This window comes from Ranitomeya imitator, chromosome 4 (assembly GCF_032444005.1).
Source record: "Ranitomeya imitator isolate aRanImi1 chromosome 4, aRanImi1.pri, whole genome shotgun sequence".
In the NCBI taxonomy this organism is placed as follows: domain Eukaryota; kingdom Metazoa; phylum Chordata; class Amphibia; order Anura; family Dendrobatidae; genus Ranitomeya; species Ranitomeya imitator.
The window spans coordinates 162,439,499-162,457,214 of record NC_091285.1 but is presented as its reverse complement, the minus strand read 5'-3'; the positions used below and the strand labels follow the sequence as shown (position 1 = coordinate 162,457,214).

Below are 17,716 nucleotides of genomic sequence, written 5' to 3'. Positions count from 1 at the left end.
CACTTTTTTGTTAAGTATATAATTCCATATGTGTTAATTCATAGTTTTGATGCCTTCAGTGTGAATCAACAATTTTCATTTCATTTAAATCTTTAAATGAGAAGGTGTGTCCAAACTTTTGTTCTGCACTGTAGGATTATTAGAAAACCAAATAAATTGGCAATGCTTCCTCTCTCCAAAATTGTAAAAAGTAGTGACATATGTAAGACATCTTCAATTTGCTGTTCTATAATCAATTTATTGTTTTGTCTTTTTATTTCATCTCTTTTCATATCACTATATAAACAACTTTACAAATATCAGGTTATTTATGCTATATCTTCACTAGAAAACAAACAACCAAAGATGAGGATTAGTAACATTAGTATGAGACGATACATTTCTAGTACACAATGGGGTTTCCTGTAAGGAAGAAGGGATTCTTCCCAATCCCATGAGCTGCACTTGATGTTGGAAGCAGCAGGCTTGTTCCCTGTGTGTGGATGTGAGTGTTTACAAGCAGGATTGACATAGTCAGCAAATACTGCTCTACAGAGCTTCAGCCAATGAAGAGCCTCCCCAGGCTGCTTGAGAGCTTCAGAGTTGGAGCAGGATATGCTTGCAGTAATGGGAGGCTGAGCTGCTGCTTCTGCTGCTGCTGCTGATGGCACAAGGATGGGGTCTGGCTCCAGAACATCTTTGGGCTCTCCTGCCATGCAGGAGACATGACTGGACACTGGATCTACAGCCCCTGAATGAGAGCAGGGTCCTCATGGATTGAGCAGCCTGTGCTTGCCCCTTCATGTGAAGATGAAATGCTTTTCTCGATACCTGCCCTACATCTTCAGACCTCCTAACACCATCCTATCCTCCAGCTGCCATACAGAAGGTACAGGTCATGAAAGGGTGCCTGTGTGGGTGGGTGGCTATGAGAAAAGTGGGATGGGAGGAAGCCTGACTTCCCAAACATCTTTGCTGACATTGCTGTTCTGCTGTCAGATGACAGCCATTGCTGCCAGCTTCCTATCTGAGGACTAGGAGTAGTCCTTGCAGCTATTAGGCATATGTGCTTGTCTTTGGAAATAATTGACTGTTTGAACCTGACCTTGTATCCCATGACATTGTGTTATCTGTGCAGGAAATAGTCACAGAGTCTGCAGATGCTTTGCTTCCTCCAAGCTGGTCACACAGCAATCAAGTTTACTTTAGAGGTTTCTGTATGGGGGCTGATCTGGTGTCTACTTCATGGGGTTACATTGTGTCGCTGTTTTATATTTCCAGAAGTTGATGTGGAAATAGATCATGTACTTTATAAAGACAAAATATATTCTTATTCTCAATGAAGGTTAAAAGGAACTCCAGGCAGAAATTAATATATGAATAAGTGGTTGGACTAAGAATTAATTGTCTCATGATGTGACGATCCTGAAATTGTCTCCAAGGTACCGTGAGAATCCACATGAATCAGTGTCATCACTAAATATACCTGCATTATGTATAACTTGGGGTCGTGGCATCATTGCAGGCACTGATGATTAGGCAAGGGTAACCAGGCATCTCTAAAAACAACACCTGTGCAAGTTTAGGCTTTGTGACCCAACGCTCGCATTAATAGGGTTCTGTCTTTGCCCAGAAATTGACCTTCCTATATGGCAGCATTCTTGCTATTCTACTAGTTATCCACCAGAACACAGTTTTCATCCATTCTGTTGGCTCCTGTTTTATTATTGTAAAGTAAATCCATGACTAATTATCCAGCAAAAATTGCTCAGAAAACAGGAAATGTAGGAGGTAGCTCAATATCGGAAACTCAGTAATTCCTACACTTTGCCAAAGTTAAATGGCATTCATTTCAGAAGCACTTACATGTTTGAATAGAAATATGAAATATAGTTTCAGCAAAGTTGCCAATATAGTCTTTTAAATTAGTGTTAAAGAGAACCTTTCACCAGAAAAAAAAACCCTTTTAACCTGCAGATATGGGGTTAATCTGCAGGTTAATAGCCTTACTAACCTGTCTGGCACCTACACTTAGCTAAACGCTGCGTGGAGAAAATGAACTTTATTCCCCCCAGCAGTGTTCCAGTTTCAGCACCGGCGCCAGTTCAGTCACTGCTCTGAGTATACAGAACGTCAGCTGTAACGCGTCACCGGAGGCACCGTTATAGCCACTGCCCATAGAGCAGTGACTGAACCCACGCCACACCTGTGATTGAAACGAATGCTGACAGTGAAAATAAAGTGCAGGCGCCAAACAAGTTAGTAATGCCATTAACCTGCAGATTAACCCCATACCTGAAGGTTAATAGCACTTTTTCTGATGACAGGTTTACTTTAAGTTCTCACCTGAGTCTATAACTCCTATTCTTTATTTCTCCAGATTTCCGGAGTAATTTGCTCTTTATAAGTGGCTTTAGTATTTGCATCATTTTTTAAGTTGTCTTTCTTTTTTAACTCTTTTTTTTATGTTTTCTCTACAACTTTGCTTATCCAGATTATTTTGGATAGATTCATGAAATGCAACTTTACTCAAATGCATCTCCCTCCATTCCCGGCTTGAAGTAAGGTTTCTGGAGGGGTTTTCAGTTTGGCGCATTTTTAGACAAAAGAATATGACTATTTAAAGGATTAGCCACTAATGGTGCAAAAAAGGGTAAAAGAAACTTCAGCTGGATGTGCTTACTCTATCACAGTACAGTATGATGTATCCACAAGGCCCATACAGTATGATGCCCCTGCTGTATGATAGTATGATAGTATGATGCACGACAGCGACCCCACACATTATAATATCACCAGTAATCACACAGTAGGATGGTCCACGCCTTCCACAAAATATTCTGGTCCTCACACAGTATGATGGACCACCAAGCACCATCACCAGTATTATGACCTCCATAGTCACCCAGCACAGTATAATGGCCTCCACAACTCTCAACTCATTATCATGTCCCCATACATTATGATGCCCCCAGTAACCCTTCCCACAGAATAATGGCCTGACAGCTCCATACACAGTATGATATCCCCACAGCCCACCCCTCACAGTATAATGTCCTTACACAGTATAATTCCCCAACACTCTTCACACAGTTTGATGATCCCACAGTTTTCCCTCACAAGTACTGACTGAGAAAATAAAAAAAAACACTTACTTAGCCACATTCCCCCGATGCGCAAGGCACGATCTAGTGATATCATTTAGCCTGCTGTCCCGAGACACAGACACACCGATGGCTGTCAGTTCCACCAATGTATTCAAATGTATCTGTACCATTATAGTATGTGCACACAACGTCTTATACTGAAGTGTCTTACATCTTTTCAGTCGTTTTCTGAGCATTTTTTGAGACGTCTTTACCGTCTGCATTTTTAAGAAACTTGCATTAACTAGTCAACCTCCTTAAGAATAGACTTCTTTGAACAGTTTTGTGATCCTTTGGAAACTGGTAGTGATTAAAAGAAACTCAAAAGACTGACGTTATGCACAGAATATGCATACTCAACTGAAAGATCTTTTGAGCACAAACCGTTCGGAAGCAGATAATGTTGAAAGTGAGTGTCGGGAATGGGATTTGGTGCCATTCGGCACTAGGCCCATCCAACTCACAGGCGCCATAGAGGCTGCTTAGTCTGCTACTATGCATTGCAGGCTGTATATGTGTACTATACATATACTATAGGCTGTACAGGTATATACACATTGCAGGGTGTATATACACATTGTAGAGTGCTTGTATACATATAAACTGGGACCAGGGGCACCGTTCCTGGCCCTAGCACTAGGGGCCCTAACTCGCCCTGTTCCCCGGGACACCTCAGATGGCGAGGATGTTGGGGCCCCCATCCCCTTTCCCTGTCTCCTAACTGTAGCCCTGCGTCTGTCCCCTTCACCCACCCAGGCAAGAGAGGTGCTACTGTGTACCGCAGTACACCAACCCGACAGACAGGGGAACAAAGACAAGGGTAAAAGAAAATTCCACTCACACAAATATACTCTCACAAATAACAGAGGTATTCACCAGGGTGTGAAGGATGGGGGAAGAAAAAAAGGCAGGTAAGGATGAGGAATTTCCAAGCGTACAAACCAAGCAAAAGTCACACAATAAACTCCAGCTCTCCAGACACCAGCTCCTCACTCTCCAGGTCTACCTAGCAAGTGCTAACTCAGACAAGGATCTGGCCAGAAGCTAGCCTAGTCTGGCCTAGCTTTTATATGAGAGGAGTGGCTAACTGAGCACAGCTGAAAGCAAGAATTTCCACATGGCCGATTAACCCCTGCTGAAAGAAAACAAGCATTTAATACACTGGAGAAGTGCTTCTTCTCGGCGGCGAAGCAGGAGCCATCAGACGCTGTGGTCTTCTGGCACTGCTCTGTCGCAATAACTCTGTGACATACACATTGTACATTGCTGGCTGTATATCTATACATGGGCTGCATACGTATTGCAGGCTATACATATATATATGTATATATATATATATATATATATATACTGAAGGCATCAAAACTATGAATTAACACATGTGGAATTATATACTTAACAAAAAAGTGTGAAACAACTGAAATTATGTCTTATATTCTAGGTTCTTCAAAGTAGCCACCTTTTGCTTCGATGACTGCTTTGCACACTCTTGGCACTCTCTTGATGAGCTTCAAGAGGTAGTCACCGGGATTGGTTTTCAATTCACAGGTTTGCCCTGTCAGGTTTAATAAGTGGGATTTATTGCCTTATAAATGGGTTTGGGACCATCAGTTGTGTTGTGCAGATGTCTGGTGGATACACAGCTGATAGTCCTAATGAACAGACTGTTAGAATTTGTATTATGGCAAGAAAAAAGCAGCTAAGTAAAGAAAAACAAGTGGCCATCATTACTTTAAGAAATGAAGGTCAGTCAGTCCGAACAATTGGACAAACTTTGAAAGTGTCCCCAGGTGCAGTGGCAAAAACCATCAAGCACTACAAGAAACTGGCTCACATGAGGACCGCCCCAGAAAAGGAAGACCAAGAGTCACCTCTGCTTCTGAAGATACGTTTATCCGAGTCACCAGCCTCAGAAATCGCAGGTTAACAGCAGCTCAGATTAGAGACCAAGTCAATGCCACACAGAGTTCTAGCAGCAGACACATCTCTACAACAACTGTTAAGAGGAAACATTGTGCAGCAGGCCTTCATGGTAAAATAGCTGCTAGGAAACCACTGCTAAGGACAGGCAACAAGCAGAGGAGACTTGTTTGGGCTAAAGAACATAAGGAATGGACATTAGACCAGTGGAAATCTGTGCTTTGGTCTGATGAGTTCAAATTTGAGATCTTTGGTTCCAACCACCGTGTCTTTGTGCGAAGCAGAAAAGGTGAACAGATGGACTCTACATGCCTGGTTCCCACCGTGAAGCATGGAGGAGGAGGTGTGATGGTGTGGGGGTGCTTTTCTGATGACACTGTTGGGGATTTACTCAAAATTGAAGGCATACTGAACCAGCATGGCTACCACAGCATCTTGCAGCGGCATGATATTCCATCCGGTTTGTGTTTAGTTGGACCATCATTTATTTTTCAACAAGACAATGACCCCAAACACACCTCCAGGCTGTGTAAGGGCTATTTGACCAAGAAGCAGAGTGATGGGGTGCTGCGCCAGATGACCTGGCCTCCACTGTCACCATACCTGAACCCAATCGAGATGGTTTGGGGTGTGCTGGACCGCAGAGTGAAGGCAAAAGGGCCAACAAGTGTTAAGCATCTCTGGGAACTTCTTCAAGATTGTTGGAAGACCATTCCCGGTGACTACCTATTGAAGCTCATCAAGAGAATGCCAAGAGTGTGCAAAGCAGTCATCAAAGCAAAAGGTGGCTACTTTGAAGAACCTAGAATATAAGACATAATTTCAGTTGTTTCACACTTTTTTGCTAAGTAGTGTGAATGTACAATTTTCATAGTCATGAAAATACAGAAAAATCTTTAAATGAAAAGGTGTGTCCAAACTTTTGGTCTGTACTGTACATATTACTTGTATGTAAATAGTTGACCTACAAATAACTTATTTATTTAATATGTAATCTTCTTTATTCATAAAAATCTTTAACTTTTCCCTACAGGAAAGATACCGTATATATCTTGGTACCGTGTTAGCCAGTAGATAGAAAAATATTTAGAATTTATTTTAGTCTTTGCCTGATGAAGAGACCTGTGTAGTCTCGAAAGCTTGCAATTTGTTACCATCTTTTCAGTTAGCCATGAAAAGGTATCAGCCACTGAGGACTCTCAATTCTAAATATTTTTCTAACTTTTCCCTATATTTTTTGATGGGAGAAGCTTCATTCTGAAAGTCTATGTCGCTCACATGCCAGAAGGATAACTGGGCCCATAGTACAACGCTTTCTGCATGAAATAAGCAGGTTTTTATACAGTAGCTGTGTGTAATAAGCAGCTTTTTGACACATGATATCATGGCACTTATTTTAAACTAGATTGTGGCCCGATTCTAACGCATCGGGTATTCTAGAATATGCATGTCCCCGTAGTATATGGACAATGATGATTCCAGAATTCGCGGCAGACTGTGCCCGTCGCTGATTGGTCGAGGCAACCTTTATGACATCATCGTCGCCAAGGCAACCATCATGACATCTACGTCGATACAGTGCCCGTCGCTGAATCAGAAACGTGAGATGTCTACGTCCTTTATGACATCATCGTCGCTGTGCCCGTTGCTGATTGGTCGAGGCCTGGCGGCCTCGACCAATCAGACGCGGGATTTCTACGTCCTTTATGACATCATCGTCGCTGTGCCCGTTGCCTGGCGGCCTCAACCAATCAGAGAGCCGGGATTTCCAGGACAGACAGACAGACAGAAAGACAGACAGACAGAAAGACAGACAGACAGACAGACGGAAAAACCCTTAGACAATTATATATATAGATACAAAGCTGTGTTATGTTATCTGCATGATTTCCTACAGGACCCATTGCTTTCTAGTAATTGTTCATATATTGGCATATCAGGCAGAAAGCTGGAATAAACATTTTATTGCACAAATCTATTTTCCTCTATGTGTATAATGACCAACTCCAGGGCCCCACTTGTCACCTTCATGCAAATGTGACAGTATCCTCAATCACAAATTTATATAACAATGAACTGAGTAGATGTTTGAATGAATAAGATGTTGCCATTGTCTGTACATAGTGATTGAAGTATTTTGTGCCAAGTACTGCTCATATAAGAGGGTGGTGGCCCACCGGAGGGTTCTCCTGTTCTTCTGTGGGCCAGTCCAAGCCTGATGGTGCACATATCTATATATATAATTGTCTAAGGGTTTTTCCGTCTGTCTGTCTGTCTGTCTGTCTGTCTTTCTGTCTGTCTGTCTGTCTGTCCCGCCAGGCCTCGACCAATCAGCAACAGGCACAGCGACGATGTCATAAAGGACGTAGAAATCCCGCGTCTGATTGGTCGAGGCCGCCAGGCCTCGACCAATCAGCAACGGGCACAGCGACGATGATGTCATAAAGGACGTAGACCGATCAGCGACGGGCACAGTCTGCCGCGAATTCTGGAATCATCATTGTCCATATACTACGGGGACATGCATATTCTAGAATACCCGATGCGTTAGAATCGGGCCACAATCTAGTTGTATATAAATCAGATCTCGGGAACAGTGGCTTCAGGATCATGATGACTTTATACACACGTATGTCCTTTTATCTAAAGGTGAAAATAAGCCAAACCTGCAATTGTTAGTGATCTAATGTAAGACATGTGTGATTGATGATTAGGCACTTTGTGCTTAATATGTTGTATACACATTTGGTAACTGTATACTTGTGCTCATATGGAAGTATGATGCTCTGTTATCCTTCACTGGTGAGATAGATAGGAGGTGATGGTGATGAGTCGGGAATACAGCAGACATAACGTACGCAGGGCAGCATAGCTTAATGGGGTAAGAGATTTGCTTTGAATGTACGGTAATTTTATAAACAGGCTTCCGAAAACTGGCTGAGAAGGGAAAGGGAAAAACTGTGGTTGTAAATTAAGGGTTCCATGGGATGGACTCCCACTGATAACAAAGTGATGGTAATAAGGTATCACATTATTGGATGGGAATGCTGTTTCAGGAAACTGACAGCTATTACTCATTGTTATCCAACATTCACTAGAATGGAATACTGAATGTGCACAGTTAGATCCATCAGAATTAGCTGAGTTAGCTCTCCTCTGTAGAAGACACCTTCGTATGATGTTTTCACAGATCACATGGAATACTTAGCTAAACCTCACACAACTATTCTACATCCAATCATTAAACTACAAGCTGGCTCAGCCAAAGTTTAAAAATAACTATCGTATGTACATTGAGCCTCGGAGACAGATGTGCATAAATGCTCAAGTAAGCAGTCTTTCTTCGTTAGATGGGAAGTGTGTATAGAATACCCGCCTCTAATAGGTTGCTGATAGAGAATATGTGCAAATATCTAATGTTATCTATTCCTGTGTCTTCATTGTGTCATATGTGACCCTGGAATATGGATTCTAGAGAGAGGCATGATTTATGATACAAGAAAAGGCAGCACGGATACATTTAATTTATATACCTGAATAAGACAGTTATTAATGACTAGATGGTGGCCCGATTCTAACGCATCGGGTATTCTAGAATATGCATGTCCACGTAGTATATTGCCTAACCACTTAGTATATTGCCCAGCCACATAGTATATTGCCCAGCCATGTAGTATATTGCCCAGCCACGTAGTATATTGCCCAGCCATATAGTATATTGCCCAGCCACGTAGTATATTGCCCAGCCACGTAGTATATTGCCCAGCCATATAGTATATTGCCCAGCCACGTAGTATATTGCCCAGCCACATAGTATATTGCCCAGCCACGTAGTATATTGCCCAGCCATATAGTATATTGCCCAGCCACGTAGTATATTGCCCAGCCATATAGTATATTGCCCAGCCACGTAGTATATTGCCCAGCCACATAGTATATTGCCTAGTCACGTAGTATATTTCCCAGTCACGTAGTATATTGCCCAGTGACGTAGTATACAGCACAGAGCCACATAGTATATTGCCCAGTGACGTAGTATACAACAGAGCCATGTAGTATATTGCCCAGCCACGTAGTATATTGCCCAGCCACATAGTATATTGCCCAGCCACATAGTATATTGCCCAGCCACATAGTATATTGCCCAGTCATGTAGTATATTGCCCAGCCACATAGTATATTGCCCAGCCACATAGTATATTGCCCAGTCACGTAGTATATTGCCCAGCCACATAGTATATTGCCCAGCCACGTAGTATATTGCCCAGCCACATAGTATATTGCCCAGCCACATAATATATTGCCCAGACACGTAGTATATTGCCCAGCCACGTAGTATATTGCCCAGTCACATAGCATATTGCCCAGCCACATAGTATATTGCCCAGCCACGTAGTATATTGCCCAGCGACTTAGTATTCAGCACAGAGCCTCGTAGTATATTGCCCAGTGATGTAGTATATTGCCCAGTCACGTAGTATATTGCCCAGTCACGTAGTATACAGCACAGAGCCACATAGTATACAGCACAGACATGTAGTATACTGCCCAGCCACGTAGTATATTGCCCAGCCACATAGCATATTGCCCAGCCACGTAGTATATTGCACAGCCCACGTAGTATATTGCCCAGTCACGTAGTATATTGCCCAGCCACATAGTATATTGCCCAGTCATGTAGTATATTGCCCAGCCACATAGTATATTGCCCAGCCACATAGTATATTGCCCAGTCACGTAGTATATTGCCCAGCCACATAGTATATTGCCCAGCTACGTAGTATATTGCCCAGCCACATAGTATATTGCCCAGCCACATAATACATTGCCCAGACACGTAGTATATTGCCCAGCCACGTAGTATATTGCCCAGTCACATAGTATATTGCCCAGCCACATAGTATATTGCCCAGTCACGTAGTATATTGCCCAGTCACGTAGTATACAGCACAGAGCCACATAGTATACAGCACAGACATGTAGTATACTGCCCAGTCACGTAGTATACTGCCCAGTCACGTAGTATATTGCCCAGTCACGTAGTATATTGCCCAGCCACATAGTACATTGCCCAGCCACATAGTATATTGCCCAGTCACGTAGTATATTGCCCAGTTATGTAGTATACAGCACAGAGCCACGTAGTATACAGCACAGACACGTAGTATATTTCCCAGCCACGTAGTATACTGCCCAGTCACGTAGTATATTGCCCAGCCACATAGTATATTGCCTAGTCACGTAGTATATTGCCCAGCCACGTAGTATATTGCCCAGTCACGTAGTATACTGCCCAGTCACGTAGTATATTGCCCAGCCACATAGTATATTGCCCAGTCACGTAGTATATTGCCCAGTCACGTAGTATATTGCCCAGTCACGTAGTATATTGCCCAGTCACGTAGTATATTGGCCAGTCACGTAGTATATTGGCCAGTCACATAGTATGCACCATATCCCTGTTAAAAAAAGAATTAAAATAAAAAATTGTTACATGCTCAACTTCCGGAGCCTCCCGATCAAAGCGGCCGGTTACCGATGGTCCTCGTGCGCTCCGGTCTGAAGAGTGCATTGTGGTCTTGCGAGATGATGACGTAGCAGTCGCGAGACCGCTACGTCATCATCTCGCAAGATCGCAGCATGGACCGATTACCGAAGCATCGCAAGCGGGAAAGGCCTGTTATGGATCCGAGGGGCCGACGGACGGTGAGTATATAACGTTTTTTTATTTTTTTTATTATTTTTAACATTAGATCTTTTTACTATTCATGCTGCATAGGCCGCATGAATAGTAAAAAGTTGGTCACACAGGGTTAATATCAGCGTTAATGGAGTGCGTTACACCGTGGTCAACGCTGCCATTAACCCTGTGTGAGCGCTGACTGGAGGGGAGTATGCGGGCGCCGGGCACTGACTGCGGGGAGGAAGGAGCGGCCATTTTCTTCTGGACTGTGCCCCTCGCTGATTGGTCGTGGCTGTTAGAAATATAACCTTTACAATTCCTTACATTTTCAGTCTGTGTGTTTAAATCTGAAAATGATGATATTACAGTTTACTACGGTATGTACTAATGTACATAGTAAACTGTAATATCATCATTTTCAGGTTTAACCACACAGACTAAAAATGTAAGGAATTTCTTTCACTCTAAATTTTCGGAATAAGCCATTTTCCTTTTCCCAGCAGTATTCCCCACTGTACGCTCCATCTGTAATTGTCAGTTATCTTGCACTAGCTGCTATGATGTTCTCTCACACTCACAATCACTACATCCCTGCAGCTATGGGTCTGTTACTAAAGATCTAGCAGTGTCTCCCTCGCTCCCGTTTGGATAGTCTCTTTTTAATTTCACCAGTCAGAAAATAGCTCTGATGACTTCCAAGGCTTCAAGATGCATTTTTGTTTTCAGAGGTTGTAGACCTATAGGTGGTAATAGACTGGATAGTTTTTTTACCTTCTGATAAAGGTGTAACTGTATCTGTTGATGGGGCGTAACTGCTACTGTCATGCTGATTGACTGTCGACTGCCCACAGTTAGGCAGCAGAGAGTCGACTATCAATCTGCAGTCACGCCCCGTCAAAAGAGCAGAAGAGAAGCCGCATCTCTGACAATGTGACATCAGTGGAAGCCAATGAATCCCCCCCAGGTGCAGTCTGTGACTACTTTGTGCAGAGATCGGCGCTGGGATCAACAAGCAGATGGTTATCCACTACCTGCCTGTTAGTTCTTATTTAAGTAAATAGGGCAGCACACTGCAGCGCCAAAACATGCAAACTTGAAAACACAAAATTTGAACTGCATTACTGCACTGAAAATATGAAAAATGAGAGCTTTTAGCGCATAAAAATGGCCAATTTTATGTGTACCTCGTAGCCACGATAAGGCATCTCTCTTATACGAGGCCCTACGCTTGACCTACCTCTCTGAGAATAAACGTCTCCATCTGAATGGGTACATGTGAAACCTCTCCTTGGACTCAAATTCTCTCTCACTGTGGAGGGGTATTGGACCTATTATAATTAAAACACCTGAAGCTAGGAGGCGGGGAGTGCACGATCAGAAGGCTAGAGAATACATTTCAAAAAACCTGATCTGCACATCCAAACATAGACACAGTGTGAACAGGTGCTGAACCCAGAGTCGCCAACTCGTATATATTTAAGTAAATAGGGCAGCACACTGCAGCGCCAAAACATGCAAACTTGAAAACACAAAATTTGAACTGCATTACTGCACTGAAAATATGAAAAATGAGAGCTTTTAGCGCATAAAAATGGCCAATTTTATGTGTACCTCGTAGCCACGATAAGGCATCTCTCTTATACGAGGCCCTACGCTTGACCTACCTCTCTGAGAATAAACGTCTCCATCTGAATGGGTACATGTGAAACCTCTCCTTGGACTCAAATTCTCTCTCACTGTGGAGGGGTATTGGACCTATTATAATTAAAACACCTGAAGCTAGGAGGCGGGGAGTGCACGATCAGAAGGCTAGAGAATACATTTCAAAAAACCTGATCTGCACATCCAAACATAGACACAGTGTGAACAGGTGCTGAACCCAGAGTCGCCAACTCGTATATATTTAAGTAAATAGGGCAGCACACTGCAGCGCCAAAACATGCAAACTTGAAAACACAAAATTTGAACTGCATTACTGCACTGAAAATATGAAAAATGAGAGCTTTTAGCGCATAAAAATGGCCAATTTTATGTGTACCTCGTAGCCACGATAAGGCATCTCTCTTAGTTCTGTTAGTTCTTAGGCCTATAGTACCAAAATGAAATAGGGCTGAATAACCCCTTTGAAATAACTTACACTAGTTGGATGTCTGTAATAAGATCCCACACCCCTTAAAAGCTACAGATGGTATAGTATGAAAAAGCCATTTTTTTGTTTGCTTAAAGGGTCATTTCCATCATTATAGATTAATATTTTTGGATAGTGCTAGAAAAAAACAAGAAGTTTTACAATTTACTGTTTAACAAAATTTTAATCCGTTCTTGAGATATTAACACTTTCTTTTGTATATATCTTGTTTACTAGGTAACCGACCACCACTGCTGTCTATTTCTGTGCATGACTTTGCACAGTGCTTACAAGCTCTTTTCTCTTGAGCTTGTAAACGCCACTCTAAAGCTGTCCAGGATTGCTGAAGTGAGATGTTGCCGCCTAATCCTGCCTAACTTCAGTGCAGTGCTTATAATCTAAACAGCAGCCGTGGTCGATCTCCAAGGCAACAAGCAGTAAACAAATGAAAAGTGTTAATAGCTTAAAAAAAAACTGCAAATAGGAATAAGCAGTAGAGAGAGCAAAAGTGTTTGTTTCTACATGATCCATCTATAAAGATATGGATAGCTCTTTAATGTGTTAACTTACAGAAAATTAGACCAACAGTCTGAAGACGCATCAAATTTATTTTGGTGTATTGTGCACTTTTTTCTAGGTTTGCACCAGCTTTTCTTTTGCTATCTTTGTGGAAAAGGTTTGGGTTGAAATTTGTATGCAAATATGGCGTACATTGGTAATATTTATTAACAAACTAGAATGGCAAAACGGGTATACTTCACAATGAATTTTTTGAGGTGCATTTGATCCTTACATATATCTAATACACAAAGCAAACTGCTGCATTTGACACCAAAATGTTCTTCTTTTGTGATTCACCCACCAGAAAAACAAGTCCCCTGTACATGGATATTTTATAGGTCTTGATGAATGATTCTGGCCTTTTTGGGGTGTATATATACAGTACATTTAGCAGCTGGTATATGTAGGATCTGCTATATGAAATATCTTTAACCTATAGATTAGAACACCAGCTTAGATCTACATATGTTGTGCAGTATTATACGTGATGGTGTTAATTAGCTCCTGCTGTTCCTAATTATTCTATAGATAATATGTGGATGTCAGATCTATGTGACAACCTCATTACACATTTTTTTGCTTGTTATTGGCATCTTAAAAACCAAGTTTCACTGTTTGAGCTGTGCGATTTCTAGAAAATCTTTTTTAAATATGCAGTTGGAGATTTCTAGTCACTACATAGTCCTCCATATAGAATTATGGGCAGCAAATAGTACTCCATACAGTATTATGGGCACCACCTAGTCCTTCAGACAATATAATGGCCCCATATATTACTCCATACAGTATAATGGGCCCTATATATTGATCCATCCAGTATAATGGCCACATATATTGCTCCATCGAGTATAATGGTCCCATACATTACACCATATATTAAATAATGGCCACATACAGTACAGACCAAAAGTTTAGACACACCTCATTTAAAGATTTTTCTGTATTTTCACATGTGGAATTATATACTTAACAAAAAAGTGTGAAACAACTGAAATTATGTCTTATATTCTAGGTTCTTCAAAGTAGCCACCTTTTGCTTTGATGACTGCTTTGCACACTCTTGGCATTCTCTTGATGGGCTTCAAGAGGTAGTCACCGGGAATGGTCTTCCAACAATCTTGAAGGAGTTCCCAGAGATGCTTAGCACTTGTTGGCCCTTTTTGCCTTCACTCTGCGGTCCAGCTCACCCCAAACCATCTCGATTGGGTTCAGGTCTGGTGACTGTGGAGGTCAGGTCATCTGGCGTAGCACCCCATCACTCTCCTTCTTGGTCAAATAGTCCTTCCACAGGCTGGAGGTGTGTTTGGGGTCATTGTCCTGTTGAAAAATAAATGATGGTCCAACTAAACGTAAACTGAATGGAATAGCATGCCGCTACAAGATGCTGTGGTAGCCATGCTGGTTCAGTATGCCTTCAATTTTGAATAAATCCCAAATAGTGTCACCAGCAAAGCACCCCCACACCATCACACCTCCTCCTCCATGCTTCACCAGGCAATTAGAGTCTATCCGTGCACCTTTTCTGCGTTGCACAAAGACACGGTGGTTGGAACCAAAGATCTCAAATTTGGACTCATCAGACCAAAGCACAGATTTCCACTGGTCTAATGTCCATTCCTTGTATTCTTTAGCCCAAACAAGTCTCTTCTGCTTGTTGCCTGTCCTTAGCAGTGGTTTCCTAGCAGCTATTTTACCATGAAGGCCTGCTGCACAAAGTCTTCTCTTAACAGTTGTTGTAGAGATGTGTCTGCTGCTAGAACTCTGTGTGGCATTGACCCGGTCTCTAATCTGAGCTGCTGTTTACCTGTGATTTCTGAGGCTGGTGACTCAGATAAACTTATCCTCAGAAGCAGAGGTGACTCTTGGTTTTCCTTTCCTGGAGCGGTCCTCATGTGAGCCAGTTTCTTTGTAGCGCATGATGGTTTTTGCAACTACACTTGGGGACACTTTCAAAGTTTTCCCAGTTTTTCTGACTGACCGACCTTCGTTTCTTAAAGTAATGATGGCCACTCGTTTTTCTTTACTTAGCTCCCTTTTTCTTGCCATAATACAAATTCTAACAGTCTATTCAGTAGGACTATCAGCTGTGTATCCACCAGACCTCTGCACAACACAACACAACTGATGGTCCCAACCCCATTTATAAGGCAAGAAATCCCAATTATTAAACCTGACAGGGCACACCTGTGAAGTGAAAACCATTCCCGGTGACTACCTCTTGAAGCTCATCAAGAGAATGCCAAGAGTGTGCAAAGCAGTCATCAAAGCAAAAGGTGGCTACTTTGAAGAACCCAGAATATAAGACATATTGTCAGTTGTTTCACACTTTTTTGTTAAGTATATAATTCCACATGTGTTAATTCATAGTTTTGATGCCTTCAGTGTGAATGTACAATTTTCATAGTCATGAAAATACAGAGTAATCTTTAAATGAGAAGATGTGTCCAAACTTTAGGTCTGTACAGTAGATTGCTCCATACAGTATAATGGGCCCCATATACTGTATTACACCCATAGTATAATGCGCCTCATATATTACTCCATACAGTATAATGGACCCTATATATTACTGCATAGATTATAATGGGCCTCATATATTACTCCATAGAGTAGAATGGGCCCCACATAATGCTCCATACTGTATCGTGGCCCCATATATTGCTCCATACAGGATAATGGCCCTATGTATTGCTCCATACAGTATAATAAACACCATATTTTGCTCCATGTAGTATAATAGCCCCACACAGTTCTCTATACAGTATAGTTTTCCAATATATTGATCCATACAGTATAATGGACCCTATATATTGCTCCATACAGTATAGTTTCCCCATATAATGCTCCATACAGTATAGTGGCCCCATATATTGCTCAATACAGTATAATTGGCACCATATTTTGCTCCATACAATATAATTGGCCTCATATATTGCTCAATACAGTATCATGGGCCCCATGTAATGCTCCATACAGTATAATGGGTCCCATATAATGTTACATACAGTATAATGGGCCCAATATATTGCTCCATGTAGTATAATAGCCCCACACAGTTACATACAGTATAATGGGCCCAATATATTGCTCCATGTAGTATAATAGCCCCACACAGTTTTCTATACAGTATAGTTTCCCCATATATTGATCCATACAGTATAATGAACCCTATGTATTGCTCCATACAGTATAATGGGCACCATATGTTGCTCCATATAGTATAATGGGCCCAATATATTGCTCCATACAGTGTAATAGACCCCATATATAACTCCATACAGTATAATGGGCCCCATATATTACTCCATACAGTATAAAATGGCCTCATATATTGCTCCATGTAGTATATAATGGATCATATATTGCTCCATACAGTATAATGGGCTCCATATATTTCTACATACAGTATAATGGGCCCCATATATTGCTTCAGACAGTATATAACAGCCCCATATATTGCCCCATACAGTATAATGGGCCCCATATAATGCTCCAGACACTATAATGGGCCCCACATAATGTTCCATACAGTAGAATGGGCCCAATATAATGCTCCATACATACAAAAAATCAAATAATCACTTCTCCTCACTCTCCACAGCTCCGGTCTCCTCAGCGTCTTCTGTCTCTCTGCAGTGCTCAGCACAGAGGGTGCACTGTAGTGTCGTCATTGCACCCTGTGCCCTGAGACGTCAGAGATAGTCAGAAGATGCTGAGGACACTGGAGCTGTGGGGAATGAGGAGAGGTGAATATTTGAAGGGGGGGCCAGTGCCAGTACTGGCAAGCACTGGGCTCCCTGACTCACGAACCCCATAACATGTCGGTGTCCCCAATAGCAAGTGGCCTTCCTCATTCATCCAGGGTCCCGACACTTGCCCGGGTGCACCTGGTGGTGACTTCTGCCCTCAATATGATCTGGGCTCAGATAAGCCTGTGATACTCTTTTTCATATTCCCAACATAGAACCCTAACATTTTCCTGTAGCCACCACTAGGAGTAGCTCAGAACAGATTTTTATGCTGTCCATTGAGTTCAAACTGGCTATACAAGTTCTTATGCAGTTTTATTGCACTTTGGAGAAATTTGAGAGTTCCATCTGGAAAATTATCAGAGCATTTATAACAACTGCCTAGTATAAATACATTGAAAATATGCTGTTCAAATTGAAGGCCACTTGTGTCTTAAAATAATTCTCCATTTTTCTATACTTATCTACTGGACCGGCACCGATGCTGCATTGTCTGCTCTGCAATTCCTGGTGATTTCATGACATAGTTACGTACATCATGTAAGCGCTG

At 42.0% G+C, this 17,716-nt stretch overlaps 1 protein-coding gene across 1 annotated transcript in view; it reads left to right on the top strand.

Moving 5' to 3' along the window:
* The first annotated feature begins 384 nt into the window (after nt 1-384).
* Nucleotides 385-17,716, top strand: part of PPP2R2B (protein phosphatase 2 regulatory subunit Bbeta) — a 403,054-nt gene continuing 385,722 nt past the window's right edge. The window contains exon 1 of the mRNA XM_069764074.1: nt 385-868. Within this exon, the coding sequence (XP_069620175.1) occupies nt 790-868 (79 nt within the window). The 5' untranslated portion in view covers nt 385-789. The remainder of the gene's footprint in view (nt 869-17,716) is intronic.